This window comes from Styela clava, chromosome 12 (genome assembly GCF_964204865.1).
Source record: "Styela clava chromosome 12, kaStyClav1.hap1.2, whole genome shotgun sequence".
NCBI lineage: Eukaryota > Metazoa > Chordata > Ascidiacea > Stolidobranchia > Styelidae > Styela > Styela clava.
The window spans coordinates 5,152,745-5,170,260 of NC_135261.1; the positions used below are offsets into that span (position 1 = coordinate 5,152,745).

Sequence of the window (17,516 nt, forward strand, 5' to 3'; positions counted from 1 at the left end):
GAGCCATGTAGCTGTTTCACTGTTCAGATTCGTGCAGGATACCGCACCGAAAGCGTAGGGTACCCTATGGTTTTTGGTGAAGTGATGATGATATATTTCGTTTTATTACAAGTGTCCATATATTTGAGCATAGCTCTCTTGTTTAGTTTAATAAATGTTTGCCTTGTTAAAACAATAATTTGAAATGAAAGCAAAAAATTAAAAATCATTGCTGCGTCCTCATCATAGACTGAAACGGGCAGGGAATAATATGGTTACATCACCAACAGGAACCCGTGAAACTATCGCCAATTCGAGCTAAAATGTTGAAAAACCGTAACTGATGATAGATCACGATTGTGGTGATATCATTGAGGTTAATGGATGCTATATGCGCTGCGATAGAACACAGCGGCAGTGCTCAGCCTCATACACGTACTGAGTGTTTCAGATTTGAGTACATGCTTCTTTATTAGGATGTACGACTTTTCTCAACATCATATACGATATTGGTAAACTGATACTGAATTCAGAAACAATCAAATCAAATTAGCCATTGAAAATCCGGCGCTACAGAAGTGTAGAGGTACCGTACCGGTAACTGATTTTGTAAGCCTACTTTACATCAAGTTGTGTAAAGAGATGAAACCTATGGGTAGGGGTATATTCACTTGGCTAACGTAGACAGTTCCCGAACTCGAAATAGAACTAAAATAAGGAAAATCTGAATAAGAATATAGCCTAACCTGGTACACACACTACGGGAAAATCGTTCACAATCCTCGTTTTGGTCGATGTTGCCGATGGACTGAGAATTTCGTTGTGGTGTATTTTATTGCAAATGTTCACAAAACAATTTAAAAAGATTGTGCATCATGGAATATGACTGAGAGGTGTCAGAAGCAAAAATGTCTGAAGTCGTCAATTGTACACGTTGAAAGGTTGCTTCACACTAAATCCTGCATTACGGGAGTTTTCTAGCCATGACGTAGACATCTACCCCATGGAGTAGAGGAAAACATTTTGCGTTTATAATATTCACTATTTCAAAACCATTCTTTTTATACAAAGATACGGCGTTGGATTGTTCCTCGCTTACGCGAAGAACAATGACTTTATACTTCATCAAATGAGCTTGACTGAGAGCGTGCTTCAACATCATGGTTCCTATTTTCTTGGATCTCCAGCCTTTCGATACTGATACACACTGTAACAAAATCGAAACGATTTCAATGTATAAAACGTGTTAAAAATGACCACTAAGCATCGCATTTCTTTACGATATAGTATTTGTAATCGACGTATTCTAGAAATCCAACCCAAATATATCGAAAGACAAAACCATGCTGTTTTCGACTTTAAAGATCAAAGCTGGGTAATTTCTTTCACATAAACACGCAGCTCCAACCAACGTGAAAAACATGGTATAGCACAAATTTTACTTCAATACATACTTGTCCATGAAGTCTATTTCAATTTTGTCATGAAGTCGGTTCTCAACATAAACATACTTGATTTAATAAATCTGTGAAGGCCAAAACAATATATGCTATCGATAAATTCCTTTCGCAATTTTGACTTTATAGAGACACCTGTCAGGCCCTAAGTTTCAAAGTCTTCAAACCTGTATGTAAATACGAATTTTCCAAACAACCAACTTCCAATGTTGGATGCAACTGTCCATGCTCATGCAAAAGTTTTGAAATAAAGTACATCGGTGACATCATTTCCAAATCGTTTTATAAACCAAAGAAACTAGATATTTGAAATTTATTCGCTAATAGTCCATTTGGAAAATTTACGTATCAAGTTTAGTGGATGGAATCGTTTGAAATATTCGTAACTTCTGAAATATAACAGATGTATACGTTTAAAATTATAAGGCATTCTCTACAGTCTGGAACATGGTTGGCCATATTACAGCCCGCGCGCCGGATCCGGCACACCAACCAGCTTTTGTGAATATAAATCTCCGTCGAAAATATCGATGAAAAACACGTCATAATGAACCCGATTGTCACATTTTGCTTTTTATTATTATATAAACGTTAGCCCAGTTGTTGGACTAGCTGTTGTATTTAGACTGCTTTTTATTTATAGTTTTTTATACTGAGTTTTGAGCCCCCGACCCAGTAATCAAAACTATTATCTGTAACTGGCCCACTCAGAAATGCAATAGCCCATCCCTGGTCTACAATATACATATACGCATTCCACTTACGCTCAGGGAAATTATAGTTCCAGTTTCAAACCAACGCTTTTCTAGATGATCCGCTTCGTGCAGAGCTACTGTTCCTACTTTTCTCCATTCACCATCTGTGAAAACCTCGGAAATCCAGAACCCCACATATGTCTTGTCTGCGTTGATAATGTCCCTTTCAAACTTTGTTATTACCGGCGCAAGGTAACGGTAAAACGAAACTGCATCTAATCGCAAAAATAATGTAATACAAGTGACAACTATAATATTTATCGAGTAATCAATCTGTTAGTGTCAACATAGTTATATCTTCATAGCTTTTTATAACATGGTGTATAGTTGAAAATAAAACCAGAATCAAGATATCTGTATTTTTTACAACATGAAATTACCTCTTAATTAATTTGACAAATGATCTACAATACCAGCAAGACACAAGCAAAAACTATAGTTCACCAGGTTCAGTCAACAATCCGTTCGACACTCAAATTTATAATTCAACAATATAAATCAGTGCTTCCCAAACTTTTTAAGCCGCGCCCCCTTTTTGGAATTTGTCAAGTCTCGCGCCCACCTTAAAAATAACTAGCTAACCATAAGATACAAATAATAGATAGTAAGGCGAAAGTATGTTTTATTCAAAAAACACGTTGAAAATGTTACTATTCTGCTTTATTCATTTCAAGCACTGCATTCTTTCACTTTCTTTTTGCTTCATTTATTATGTTCGCTCAGGCGTGAATAATTTGCTATTGTGTTTTGTCTTCTGTTTTTACTGTTTGGGCAGCATGCTCATTATTAGTTTGTGGTTTTGTTAATCTGTATTAATCGATGTATTGACTTTGAACTGAGTTGTATTGTCAACTTTACATGGTAGCAGAGGAAAATGACTTCCAAACAAATACCACCACCAAGGTTTGGAGGCGGTACCAGCTATGCAGAATGGAAAAATAAGTTGGACATGTGGATTTCCATAACAGAAGTGCCAAAGGAAAAGCAGGCAATTTTGGTGCGTCTGCAGTCGCTTGATGGAAATAATAAAGCTGAGAAAGCTGTGTCAGAGTTAACTAGTGAACAGTTGAAAGCTGATGATGGGTTGGACAAACTTCTTGGAAATCTTGATGGTGCATTTCAGTCAGAGAAAACTGATGAGGCCTATTTAGCCTACACGCTATTTAGTAAATATCAGAAAAGTTCTGATATTTCAATGGTGGATTTTATCCTGGAGTTTGAACACCGGTATGCTAGACTTGTAAAATATGACATGAAGCTACCAGATACCATTCTGGCTTTTAAGATATTAGATGCTGCAGGCCTAACTGATCAACAGCGCCAAATGGTTCTTACTGTTGGAAGCGACTTGAAGTTCGAATCTATGAAATCAGCCTTAAAAAGGATTCTTTCAAAGCAAGATGGCGATGAAAAGAATTATGATTTTGATGAAGATGATGTTGCATCGAATATTAAAAAGGAAAATGCATTTGTGACTCGTGATACCGGTACTGGTAGGCCAAAATTTAAAAAAGAATTTTTCAAAGAGAGATCGAGATACGCCACCGGTAGTGGCGGAGGAGCAAAGCAGCGATACAAGCATCATGAATCGACAGTAAAAGCTCAACTGAATCCACGGGACAAATACGGAAATATATCTAGATGTGCAATTTGTGAATCAAAAATGCACTGGGCCAAACAATGTCCACATAAAAAGAATAAGTTTATTGTTCCGATGCAAGATGGTGTTTGCGAACAAATACAAATGGTTTTGATAACAGATGAAAATTCTTCAGATATTTTTGAAGTTGAAGCTGCCAAGGCTGCAATAGTAGATACTGCTTGCACGAAGACAGTAGCTGGTAAAAAATGGTTCAGGAATTATCTTGGGCTCTTAAACGAAAACTTGTCGAGCAGAGTTGAGATTTTTCCCTCAATGAAGAGATTTAAATTTGGAGATGGGAAAGAAATTCAAGCTGAGAAAAAGGCTATAATTCCTGTACAAATTGGCCGAACGTTGCTGAGAATGGAGGTTGAAATTGTGAATGAAGAAAACTTGCCATTGTTACTCAGCAAAAGCACACTAAAGCGTGCAGGCACTGTACTTGACATGCAGAACGATCGTGCGGTAATGCTCAAGCAAGATCTTAAGTTGCATTTATCTACCAATGGACATTATGCGGTAGATATACTGCCTAAAATGAAGGCAGAAGTTGGTTGTCGTAATGAAATCCTTGCATCAGAAATCACTGGGCATAAAGAATTTGGGAAAGCTGAAATTACAAAATTGCATAAACAGTTCGGCCATGCGTCACAAGACAAATTAAAGAAGCTCATTCAGAATGCAGGAAAATGGAATGCAGATCTTTCGAGCCTGATTGAAGAAACAGTCAGTGATTGTGAAATATGTAAAGTTTACAAAAAACCTTCGCCACGTCCAGTTGTAGAACTTTCATGGGCAAATGATTTTAATCAAACAGTGGCGGTCGATCTACATCAGCTAGGTTCTGATATGTGGTATTTGCATATGATTGATCACTTCACTCGATACAGTAGAGCTGCCATTGTGAGAAATAAATTTTCATCAACAATTGTAAAGAAATTCATGCAAAATTGGATCAGCATTTTTGGAAGTCCGTCTCGTATTCTGAGTGACAACGGCGGAGAATTTGATTCTGAAGTGTTCAAAGATATGTGTGGAAATTTTAATATAACATTCACGACGACAGCTGCATACTCACCGTGGTCTAATGGACTCTGCGAGCGACACAATAGGACATTGACAGAAACATTGATGAAAGTTAAGGCAGCTGAGAAATGTGATATGGAAACTGCACTTGCTTGGGCTCTTAGCGCAAAAAAATCACTTGTGAATAACAATGGCTTCAGCCCTAACCAGCTCGTGTTTGGAAGGAATCCCACTTTGCCATCAGTTACTCATGATGACCCACCTGCCTTGGAAGGTGAATCTATAAGTCTCACTGTAGCCAATAATATATTTGCAATGCAAGCTGCCAGGAAAGCAGTTATTGAATCAGAATCCTCCGAAAAAATAAGAAGAGCATTACGAACACAAACCCGACAGACTCGGGATGAATTCTTCACGGGAGAAGAGGTTTATTATAAGAGAGAGGATCAAAAACAATGGAAGGGCCCTGCAAAAGTAATTGGGCAAGATGGACCGGTTATTTTTATACGACATGGCGGACAGCTAATCAGAGCACATTCATGCAGAGTCCAGCATGCCAACCGTTATCTTCAGGATTTTCCTCGGACAAAGGAGGTTTGCATTCCAACAGATTCTAATGATGGAATTGACGCTTCGTCTAATGGTAATGATCATATAGAAGATGAGGAACAGTCTGTTCCAGAAATTTCAAATGAAAGCAATGATTCTGAAAATATGGATAATGACCAAAGTGCAATTGGCAATCCAGATCAAGCAGCAACTGGTGGCAGACGTAATCTCAACTTGACTAAAGGCAAAATTGTCTCTTTTACATTAGCTGGTGAAGACTATGAAGCCAAAATCCTTAGTCGTGCAGGTAAATCAACCGGGAAATATGGGAAAAGCTACAATGTTGAATATTGTAATCCAGAAAGTTTTAGAGGAAAATCTGGGTACGTAGATTTTGATAAAGTGGAAAATCTGAACGAGAAGGAAATGGATGAAAACACTCATGAAGATGTGTTGGTCTTGGAAAATGTTGACTTTCTAGAAGCAAAGAAGTCAGAGTTGAAAAGCTGGAGACAAAATAAGGTCTACAATGAAGTCGAAAATGTTGGTCAACCAACAATTTCCGTACGATGGGTGTGTTCAATGAAAGATACTGAAGATGGAATCATTCCCAAAGCCAGACTTGTCGCAAGAGGCTTTGAAGAACAAACTGACGATATTGCTAAAGAATCGCCCACCTGTTCAAAAGATTCACTCAGGGTTCTTATTGCCATTGTCGCACAAAAGAAATGGAAGCTTCATACGATTGACATTAAAACAGCTTTCTTACAGGGAAATTGTGTGGATAGAGAAATATTTTTAAAGCCTCCCAAAGAGGCTGGAACTACCAAGCTATGGAAACTAAACAAATGTGTTTATGGGTTAAGTGATGCATCACTCAAATGGTACAATCGACTAAAGAAGTTTCTCGTTGACCAAGGAGCAAAAGTATCAGCATCTGATTCAGCAGTATTCTATGTATACTGCAATGGGGAATTACAAGGAATAGCTGGGATTCATGTTGATGATATTCTGTGGTCTGGCACAGAGTATTTTGAGAACAATTTGATTTCGAAACTGAGGTCAACATTTCTAATTAGCTCGGAGAAAAACGAGGCATTCAAATATTTGGGACTAGACATACAACAATCAGCCGATGAAATATTGATCAATCAAGAATTGTATGTAAAAAACCTTGAGACCATAAAAGTGACCTCAGATGATGCAGAGTGTCTTTCGTCTTCTCAAATAGATATTTTAAGAGCGAATATTGGCCGTCTTCTTTGGGCAAGCAATCAGACACGTCCTGACGTGAGCTATGATGTTTGTCAGCTTGCTTCTAACCTTAAAGATGGGAAGAAAAAAGATTTGCTCTATATAAACAAGATAATAAGAAGACTGAAAAACCAGCAATTATCATTGAAATACAAAAATTTAGGAAATGATGAATTATTAAAGATTGTCGTCTTCGCTGATGCTGCTTATGGTAACCTGAGAGATGGTGGAAGCCAAGGGGGCAATTTGGTGTTCTTGGTTGGAGAAAATAATGAATGCTCTCTGCTAAGCTGGCAGTCCAAGAGGATTCGTCGCGTTGCCAAAAGTACTCTCACAGCGGAAACACTGTCATTGTCAGACGCAGTTGACAATGCTGTTTTTATCAAAGATATGTTTGCGGAGTTATATTTTGGAAAACTCAAAAGCCTACAACTCGATGTCATAACCGACAATCGATCACTATGTGAAGCACTCCGATCCAGTAAAAATGTTTCCAACAAACGCTTACGAGTTGAAATAGGGATGCTGAAGGAGATGATTCAAAACAAAGAAATCAACAGCATAAGCTGGGTCGAATCGAAAAAACAATTGGCTGATATTCTTACCAAAAAAGGGGCATCTCCTGAACGACTCGTTCAAACGCTTACCCTCGGACAATTACGTCTTTCCTAAACTTAAAATAAAACACAGTGAATTTGTTACTATTCTGCTTTATTCATTTCAAGCACTGCATTCTTTCACTTTCGTTTTGCTTCATTTATTATGTTCGCTCAGGCGTGAATAATTTGCTATTGTGTTTTGTCTTCTGTTTTTACTGTTTGGGCAGCATGCTCATTATAAGTTTGTGGTTTTGTTAATCTGTATTAATCGATGTATTGACTTTGAACTGAGTTGTATTGTCAACTTTACAGAAAATACGTGGATGGAACGTAAATATTAAAATAAATAAAAAGTTTTAAAAGCAAATCAGGTGGGCAAGATCAAACTAACAAATATTTTTAATTAGCTTCACTCCCCCTCGAAAAAAATTTTCACGCCCCCCTTGTGGGGCGCGCCTCACCGTTTGAGAACCACTGATATAGATCATGTTTCATGGGGTTGTACGTGATATTTCCGCGTAAACTTACAACAAACTCACTTGGTAAAGTCAACAGACATATTTGAAAAGAGACGAAAACAGCAATATATTGTACTTCGTAGTCGAAGTAATTGAGAAGCAACACGGATAATCCTGACAGAACAATCTGAATATATTTAGCAACGATGTGATTTCAGTAAAACTGATTGGTAAATTGTGTACCAGGTTAGGGTTAGGCCATAATTTTATTCCGATTTTTCTTATTTTAGTTCTATTACGAGTTCGGGGACTGTCTGGGTTAGCCAAGTGAATATACCCACTGTCCATAGTAAAAAAAAAACAATGACTGCACCATACCAAACTGCTATCGATATTTATTTTTTTATTTAAGAAAGCTATCCAAAACTTCATTGTACTATTTTAATTTATTAATGTTCTTTACTGGAGTTACCTGTATTCGCCAATTTTTAACAAATATTGCTTCAAATGCCGTAAACAGCATCTTATACAAACATCTGGTGACCATATCACGTACTTCCGGGATGTCATCAACTTCCAATGCACGAATTCGAAAGTCGAAGCCATCGACTGTCCATTCAAAACCGGAGCACATTTTTCCGAAGTTTTTTTTTTCAGCTTTAAATTTATTTAAAAATAATACACTTCTGTGATAAGTAAATGTTTTACTCTTAGGATTAATTTTAGTAAAACACATCTCCTAAAAACTCGATTCTAGTCTATGACCGAATCCCTGCATTTATATACAATACCTGGCGCTCCATAAGTGTTTGTACCAATATGGAAGTAACTAATTTTGTTCGGCTATTTTAAATCAAGTTGTGTAAAGGGATCGAAACCTATGGGCAGAGAACTACGTGAGTATTCAATACTCTGCTCAAGAATTTACCGTGTGATTAATTAAAATTGGTTTAAATTTGACTTGATGAACGTTCTGAACTTAAATGCATTGCATTTATGCCGAATCATTTGCATTTTCGCCACTTTTTCCAACAAGGATTTTTCTAGCGCCCCGATCGATTTACCTTACTTTTAATTGCCAAAATATCGAAGAATGAATTATGAGGAAAGAAAACTTTTTAATCTATTTATAAGACTTTAAGGGTCATCTTCATCTTACTCAAGACTTCGGAATCTCTCACATTAGGAATGGATGTTACGGCGATACTAGTTTTATACAAAGATAAGGCAGTTTGTGTATCAGGTTTGGGTCAGGCCCTAATTTTATCCCGATTTAACTTATTTTAGTTCTATTACGAGTTCGGGGATTGTCTGTGTTAGCTAAGTAATTATACCCCCTGATCATAGGTTTTACAACTTGATGTAAATTAGGCGAACAAAATTAGTTATCTTGATGTTGGTACAGCACACACTTCTGAAATACCAAAACGAATATTCAAATATTGTCTTGCTAACGTTATCTTGAAAGTTATTTCAACTATATCCCTGACATATTTTAAAACAAACCATCCCGTAGGTTGTTTTTCTTTTACCTGTTACCCGTAGAACTCTACCTCTACCTCTTAAGTAAATTTCTATGGTCCATCTTCATCTAAGAATTTCCACTCTGTGAAAATCAGACCTAAAGCATATAAAATATCATTATTCAAACGAACGATTTGAAGTGACATGCCAAGTGCGAACTGGGGGCTTAAAATATATAAATTGCTCCAGCAAACGATAAACAATCTCAGACAATTTTTCAATGCAAACGATGCTGCTTAATCAAATTTTGTTCGGATAATCGTGCATCAGGTAATTGTGAATACGTGTCAAATAGTGACATGACATTAATTTTCGTGATAGTGATGACAACAAGTGTTTAACGTATAACAGGTAATATTCAAACTACGTAATCCTGTACCGAACAACATTGTTACATGTAATGATCTTATCTGGAGGTGTGCAACCTTTCAAAAGTTCTGGTTATTGATCTTATGACATGCGTTGTTCGTTTCTCAGAGGCTAACTAACTGATAGGGCATTGTGATGTCATAGGCATAGATAATAAATTGATCTCAAGTATGGGCTTCAAATCTCGAAGGATTGGAATTACTCGCACGAACCAGATTAAACTAACTTAAAAACTCATTGTCACTTAAACGCGTGCCGCACAGTTTTTCCTTGTTGACCGCGTTTGTCCCGCAGGTTGCTAATAAACACGGCAGTGACGTCATTTGTGAAACGTGACGATAACATTGATAAAAGCACGAACGTTGGATAAAATACAAATTGGTAATTGATTACTGTGCTGTATCTTTAGATTTTAGAAGACTGTTCATTAATACGCTTCAGAAAATGCCTCGATCACAGTATTTGCCTTGGCAAGTGTGCAGAGCCGAATAAAATCTAATAGTCCTTGATGAATACGAAGATAGGAAAAACTATCTCAACAATCAGCATGATATCTTCGTCGTCGAGTGTCGTATTCAATTGAAGACCTTTCTTGATATTATGCGTAAGTATTTCAAGAGGATCGACGGATGGCTTCTCTTTCATCATAATTACGTATTCTCCAGAGGTTCGTAACACATCCTTGAATTTTCGTAGTGACATCTCTCTTTCGCTTACGATTTCTTTGAGCCATCTTTCAGATGGATTTTGTATTCGATCGAAAATAGGTCGATTTCTATCAAGTGCTTCGAAATTGCTTGGATGGGCTCGGATATCCACGAAATACTGTGCAATCACAGGTCTCAAAAACATGCAGGATGTTGCCGAATCGTTTTCGTAGCAGTTAATTAACCTCGCCTTTTGGAGGTTAAACACATACGCAGCACAAAGTCCTCCAGGTTTTAAAACTCTCTGACATTCTTTTTCAAATTTCTTTATATCCAGAAAATGTATTGATGTTCCACACGTAACGAGATCAATGCTATTGTCTTCTACTGGAAATTTGAGGCTATGGATAACCTCAAAAGTAATGTTTTTGGATTTGTTCAATAGCTTTGCTTGCCTGATTTGGGCTTCGCTGATATCGACACCCAAAATTGATTGAAAATACGAAGAAAACATTTGTGTTGATAATGTTCCACAACCACAGCCGACATCAAGCATTCGCTCATATCTCCCATCTTGGGTTTTCGCAGGCCTTTTTTCTCTCATAAACTGCATAATTTCCTTCGGTATCGTCGAACAGTATGGAAATCTATATTTTGCATAAATTTTTGCCAAGTCTTCATCTTCATATACTCGAATAAGCTCAACATCAACAGAACTCGATGATTTGATTCCGTGACTCATTTCCCTAGAATTTCAAAATCTTGGGTAAAATTTCGAGATTTCCTTTATTTCTGATCAAAATTGCTGTCGTCAAGAAACGGAAGATCTATACTTCGATGATATTGCCAATTGCTTTGATTTTATTGACAGCCAAACTATGTATTTTATGACTGAATGATCATACTCATTGCTTCATGCTCATTGCGGTAAATGTCAAATCGACCACAAAAAAAGATTAGTATGTCGTTTTTGGTAATGATGCAATCAATCCGGCAGAAATATAATAAATGTCATGTCACTATTTGACACTTATCTACAATTACCTGATGACACGATTATCCGAACAAAATTTGAATAAGCAGCGGCGTTTACCTTAAAAAATTGCCTGAGATTGATAATTTTTTGCTGAAGCAATTTATATGTTTTAAGCCCCAGTTCGCACTTGGCCTGTCAGTTCAAATCGTTTGTTTGAATAATGATATTTTATATGTTTTACATCTAATTTTAGGCCTACTTACCTGACGTCAATTGCAATTCATATATATACTCATAAATATATTTTATATAATATATATAATAGGTGATGACAATTAGTGTCTAATTCTAACATATAACAGGTAATATTTAAACTACGTATACCTGTACCGAACAACATTGTTACATGCAATGATCTTATCGAACACGGTAGTGACATCTGTTGTTGAACGTGACGAATAATTATTATTTTTATTTCGTTCAATTCGACATCTAAATCAATACGTGCCTTATGAAATATCGCACCAATGGCATCTACTGCTGGTTGTGATTGATTATTTGCGACTCAAGCGATTGGCAGAATTTTTTCCGCGACACAGAAGAGTTCTTTATTCAACGTCAAAACTTGGAGACGTATGCGCAAGGTAATTTCAAATCTGTTGATAAATGACGCCCTTCTCATCCTCTTCATTTAAACTAAACCGCAAAGCTTTAGCCAAGTATATAGGCTTATAATTGTGATATTTATTAATCAGAACAATCAAAGAAAATCATGTTTGAGAAAACGGTCATGATTGTAAAATATCTGTAATAAACTACAAATTAGTAATTGGTTACTGTGCAGTATCTTGAGATTTTAAAGACTGTTCATTAAAATACACTTCGGAAAATGCTTTATTTACAGTATTTGCTTTGGCAAGAGTGCAGAGCCGAATAAATCTAATAATCTTTCATGATTACGAAGGTAGAGGTAACTAACTCAACACTCAGCATTATATCTGCGTCGTCAAGTGACTGGTTTAAGTGAAGACCTTCCTTGATATTTTGTGCAAATACCTCAAGCGGATCACCGGATGGCTTTTCTTTCATCATAATAACGTATTCTCCGGAGGTTCGGAACCTATCTTTAATCTTTCGTAGTGGCATCTCTCTTTCGATTATGATTTCTTTGAGCCATTGTTTAGAAGAATTTTGTATTCGATCAAATATCGGTCGATTTTCATCAAGTGCTTCGAAATTACACGGATGAACTTTGATATCGATGAAATACTGCGCAGTCACGGGCTTCAGCAATATGCAAGACGTTGTAGAATCGTTTTCGCTGAGATTGATCAACCTCGCCTTTCGAAGATTAAGTACAAACGCAGCACAGATCCCACCAGTTTTTTTTTATCGTAGCCGGATTTAAGTTAATTTGTATGACGCAGCAAGTGACGTCATAATGGCGCACTGTGACTTAGGCAGAAATGTGTCTATGACTTGGGGACATACGCAATTTTGCAACTTCACTATACGCGCCAGTCCTGAAAACTAAACATTCCAAAAACGAATGTAATTCTCAGTATCTACAATGTCTAATCCCCAAAATAGCTAATCAGTTTCAATTACATTATTTTTTATGTTCAAAAATATATATTTCATCAATATAACACGTTCTGCACACCCATCGAAATAAGACTAAGATTAAATATAAAGAATAAAACAGCAATGCACCTAATATAAAAGCCAACCAAGGTAAATTGGACTCGGACAGTGAATATCACAAGTGCACGTCTTCCTATACTGTGGTAAAAATTCAAATTAATACGCGCTAAGCTAGAATCCGAGATGCAAAAACTTGAAAATACTTCGCCGAGGTTATTTTGCCTTTGTGACGTCACAATAGTCCTGCGGTAACAATGATAATTCAATATGACGAAACAATTGCACAAATGTGCATGTCATACTAAATCTCCATTTTTATGGGTTTCGGAACTTCTAAAATAAAATCTGAGTTAACAGACAGGTGCGCAGCATTACAAAAATACCTATTTTGTAAAAAAAAACTCAAAATCGCCAAAAATGGCTTACGCAATTCGGTTATTAGCGTGACGATGTTTTTAAATATAGCTAGCTGTACAATTGATACCTCTGTACTAGCATAAGTGTTTAATGTCATTTATTATTCAATTTAGAACCTGGCGTTCCAATCAATTTCTTGTATTGTTTTTAGCGCACCTTATCCAAGTCGTAGATGACTGGACCACCTCAAGCAATCCGGAAACTCTTTTATTCAACAGAAAAATTGAAGCTGAATGAATGATTCAATAATTTTTCTCCAATCAGTAAAAGTTTATTGTAACGCACAGTTTTTTTGATAGGGGATACCAAAGTACGGCGGCGTACCCAGGAGGGTGATTTTGCGGGTAGGAACCCCCTCCCTTCTTTGAAATGTAAACGAAGAGCATTTTTCTGTCAGTCATATCAGTGAAAGTTAATTGTAACACACAATTTTATTGACGAGGGTTTTTCGGGTCGGGACCCCTTCCTTTCGAAATGTAAAGAAAAAGCACATAGCATTTTTTCGTAGCTTGAAACGCTTCTAAGACCCTCAATATTCCCCAAAACCCACGTTTATCGGCTCTAGTTCAGGTCGCTAGCTGTTATGGCAATTAAAAAATTCATTCTAAATCCAGATGCTTCATTATTCATTGTAACGAATCGAAGTTTTGACAGTTGTACATCTACTATATATGCAATTTAATTTTACTTTGTGACATCACAATATGACCCCCAAGACGGCCACGGAGCAGTTCAAGGGGGGCCATGACACAAGGCTGATAATTGATCATAAAGCGACTTCGTTTGCATACTTTCCTTTTGAAATAAAATTTCCCGTTCAAGCCTTCACCGCAGTTTCATTACCTGAATGGGTTATTTGAGATCACAGGGTGAATTCACTTTCTTATACGTGAATTGTATGATCATAATGCCCAAAATACGGAAATAAAACGAAAGTTCCGTTGGCTTTACCAAAACCAAAGTGAATCGAGAATGTGCTCAATGCCTGCATTGCTCGTATGTAATGAGCAATGAAGTATTACGTCCATCTGAACTCCAAAACCATAGTGACAAAAATCATTCCAAGATAAAAGACGTTGACATCCGTTTCTTGACTTCCAGACAGGTTAGATTTGACAAGACTGAAACATTTGCTAAGTTCGAGTTTCTGTCGGAGGAAAAGCCCGCTCTCAAAGGCAGCTATGAAGTGGCATTTCGTATTTTTATCTACTACTTAGCAAAAAAGCTTCTTCACTGATAGCATAATTTGCCACAACCTATCGGTGCGAATCTTTTTCTGATCTTGTTACCATCAAAAATAAATCTCAAATCCGTCTTGATGTTGACAGTGACATTCGTCTAGCTATCTAAGGCAGTCCCCAGCGCGAGAGTCTCATTGATTGTGTACTAAAAAACTTGGACTTTCTTGTTTGTGGTTAGTTTTTGCATTCCACAAAAGGTCGTAAAACATAATACAATCTAACAGATATAGTTCAGTGGTTCCCAATCTGGGGGTCTGTGGCGGGTTTCTAGGGGGGTCGCGAAGGTCTTGCAAAACAATAGAAAATAAGACAAAGCTTTAGGTAAAATATTGTTAATTGGATCCGAAGTCTTGAATGAACTCTTGTTTGCCTCCGAGAGATTTCCACTAGCTGTCGTGAGACTCCAGAATGTCACTTCTTGCTTGAAACCAAGCAAGCGGCGCAAGATGTTTATGGCATGTTTGCCATTATGACGTCACACGAACTCGTCTGCATTTCCGCGCGCCGCGATAAACACGCGGGCTTCGAAGGAATGCTGTGGAACGCAGGGATTTTGATACTAAGGGAGGCTTGTAGTTTGTGTCGTTTCATCGTGGATATTATCAGACATCCTGCAGTAACGTTTTAATTCCTTTATTGGTACTCCTGAAGTATGCGCACCAAGATGTCGCATAACCTACCTAAACCCTAAGCTGGTACACAACCTGAGTTCAGGTTGTGCGCCATCTCATGAGGTCCCCTTTATTTTATTTATCACGGCGACAATATGAGGAAGACTATTTTAAGTTCGGTTTTACATCCTACGTCATCAGCGGTATTGAGAAGCCGCAGTGTGTCTTGTGCAATGTCGTTCTCAGTGCTGAATCCACGAAACTGTACAAATTGAAATGTCATTTGGAGACTAAGCATTCCAAATACACCACGAAGAAATTAGAATTTTTCGACCACATGAACCTGGTCTAGGATGATATGAGATTAGCTTTGCCAAAAACTAGACCACGAATTACGCAGTTGGCTACGGGGTTTCAATGCCAGCCGTAGCATTGAGTAAAACTGCTGATTGATAAAAAATTAAATTGCACAATATTCACAATCATCGCTTATTTTATTGATAAGTAAAGAAAGTGGGGCAGGGCTTCGCGAGGTATGGTGACCGTACATTTGAACCCATGTACATTTGAACCCATGCGTATATCCACGGGTTCAATCCATATGCGGGTGCTAAAACCCATGGGTTAGGGTTAGTATGGGTTTAACTATCCGTGAAACAAAAAAAATTCCATAGGTGCAATAGCATACAGGTGCAATTATCATGGGTTCAAATGTACGTGGGTTCAAATGTAATGGAACCGCGAGGTATGTGTAAACCACCAAAGAGGGTCGCGCCAAAAAAGGTTGGAAACCACTGGACTATAGTTTTTTGAAACGGCGAACAGGGGGGCCGCGAGTGCAAAAAGGCGCCAGAAGGGGTCATAAAAGGTTGGGAACCACTGCTATAAGAGATAGATTTAAGTAGGCTATGTGGTCTCCGTATTTATTGAGCTCTCTTTTTGATCCATGTTTCCTATCACAGTGTCTTTGTTTGAGTATCATTGATTTTTTACAGAACAAAACCATGTAAAACTATTTTTAGTTAGTTGCAATGTAGAATAAGGAGATGAGGCATAGCTGATTTAACAAAGAGGGAGATATTTGACACATGGAGTTAAAACATGCATAAATTTAAAGAGTATTCTAAGCGGAATTGGATCATATATGGAAAGCCCAATAAGGCAAGTGGAATTAAGTAGAAAGGGCGGTTTGCGGATAGAAATAGAATGACGGAGGCATGACGTGAGCACTGGATAGGCATGGCATGCGCATTGCATAAACATGGCATGTGCGTTGCAAAAGAATGGCATAAGCACGACAGAGGCACTTCATAAGCATAACTTTCAGGTGGTGAACAAGTTTGTGACAATTATCGAAATAACAACAGTACTGTACATTCATAATTCTGCTATAATCATCGTGCACACTTATATCGTTTTGCTTGCCAAACGTATCGGTTAATGGTAAGATTTAAAAAAACAACTATAGGACCTCGGACCGTACAACTATAGGACCTATGTATAACATTATTTGAAGTAAAAATGTTCTATTATTATTACTCTACAACTCAGTAGCGATAACTCAGTTCATATTCTGATCTAAACTCGCTAATAAACCTTGAGTCAGTAAGTTTGCAATCCGCGTTGTCAATTTCTTATTACAGAAAAATTATTTACATAATATACATTAATCTAAAAATTTGTCCAATCATCATATTCAAAACTGTGTCTCTGATCAAGCACATTTAAAATTGCAGCAACCATTTTCATTCAACTACCGAAACCAGTAACTGACAAAAATGCATAAAAGTAAAATCAAGTAAAAACACGAATAAGCAAGCGAATCATTACGTAGCATAAAATACATCACTATGGCGTAACTTTTTTGTTTATACAATACTTATTTTATGGTTCATGCAATCAGCCATTCTGTACATTTGTTGAATTTTCTGTTCTATTTTTTTTTACTTTTATCCAATTTTTCTTGTTCTTTAATTATTTTCCGCAAAAGCGAAGATTTTCCTTTACAATCTACTTTATTGGCATAATTTATAGCCTTTTTGAACTTTTTGCGAGCTTCTGTCAATTTTTCCTTCAATGCTAGGGCTTTTCCTTCTAGAAATAGCAACTCAGCATACACGATTTCCTTTGAATATTTGGTTGTAAGCTTGCTCATAGCAACTTCTATTCGCTTTAAAGGGAAATCAGTAAAAATATGTTCAACTTCATATAACGCTATGCTGCACTGAGCATTTGCAATCGCCAAAATACATTCATTGCTTTCGGAGTGAACAGAAGTTTCTGTTGTGTTTGTACTACAGGCTGTTGTCAAGCTCTCCAAAATTTCTTCTAGTAATGGAATGATAAAGTCTTTAGCCATATCATCAGG

General features: G+C 37.1%; 3 protein-coding genes across 3 annotated transcripts; 1 reads left to right on the plus strand and 2 right to left on the minus strand.

The window, feature by feature from the left end:
• Window positions 1-660: 660 nt before the first annotated feature.
• LOC120329935 (uncharacterized) lies at window positions 661-8,404 on the minus strand. The gene is made up of 4 exons (XM_039396736.2): window positions 8,192-8,404; window positions 7,801-7,906; window positions 2,201-2,406; window positions 661-1,186 (listed from the first exon to the last, which is right to left on the minus strand). The coding sequence occupies exons 1-4, from the start codon at window positions 8,351-8,353 to the stop codon at window positions 944-946; spliced, it is 717 nt and encodes a 238-aa protein (XP_039252670.2). The 5' UTR covers window positions 8,354-8,404; the 3' UTR covers window positions 661-943.
• On the plus strand, window positions 2,898-7,570 carry LOC144430393 (uncharacterized). Its single transcript, XM_078118322.1, has one exon. It carries the CDS (start codon window positions 3,066-3,068, stop codon window positions 7,332-7,334), a length of 4,269 nt encoding a protein of 1,422 aa, XP_077974448.1. The 5' UTR covers window positions 2,898-3,065; the 3' UTR covers window positions 7,335-7,570.
• Window positions 8,405-9,463: 1,059 nt separating the features above from the next.
• On the minus strand, window positions 9,464-11,106 carry LOC120329823 (uncharacterized). Its single transcript, XM_078118822.1, has one exon. The coding sequence runs from the start codon at window positions 10,999-11,001 to the stop codon at window positions 10,108-10,110; it is 894 nt and encodes a 297-aa protein (XP_077974948.1). The 5' UTR covers window positions 11,002-11,106; the 3' UTR covers window positions 9,464-10,107.
• Window positions 11,107-17,516: the final 6,410 nt, after the last annotated feature.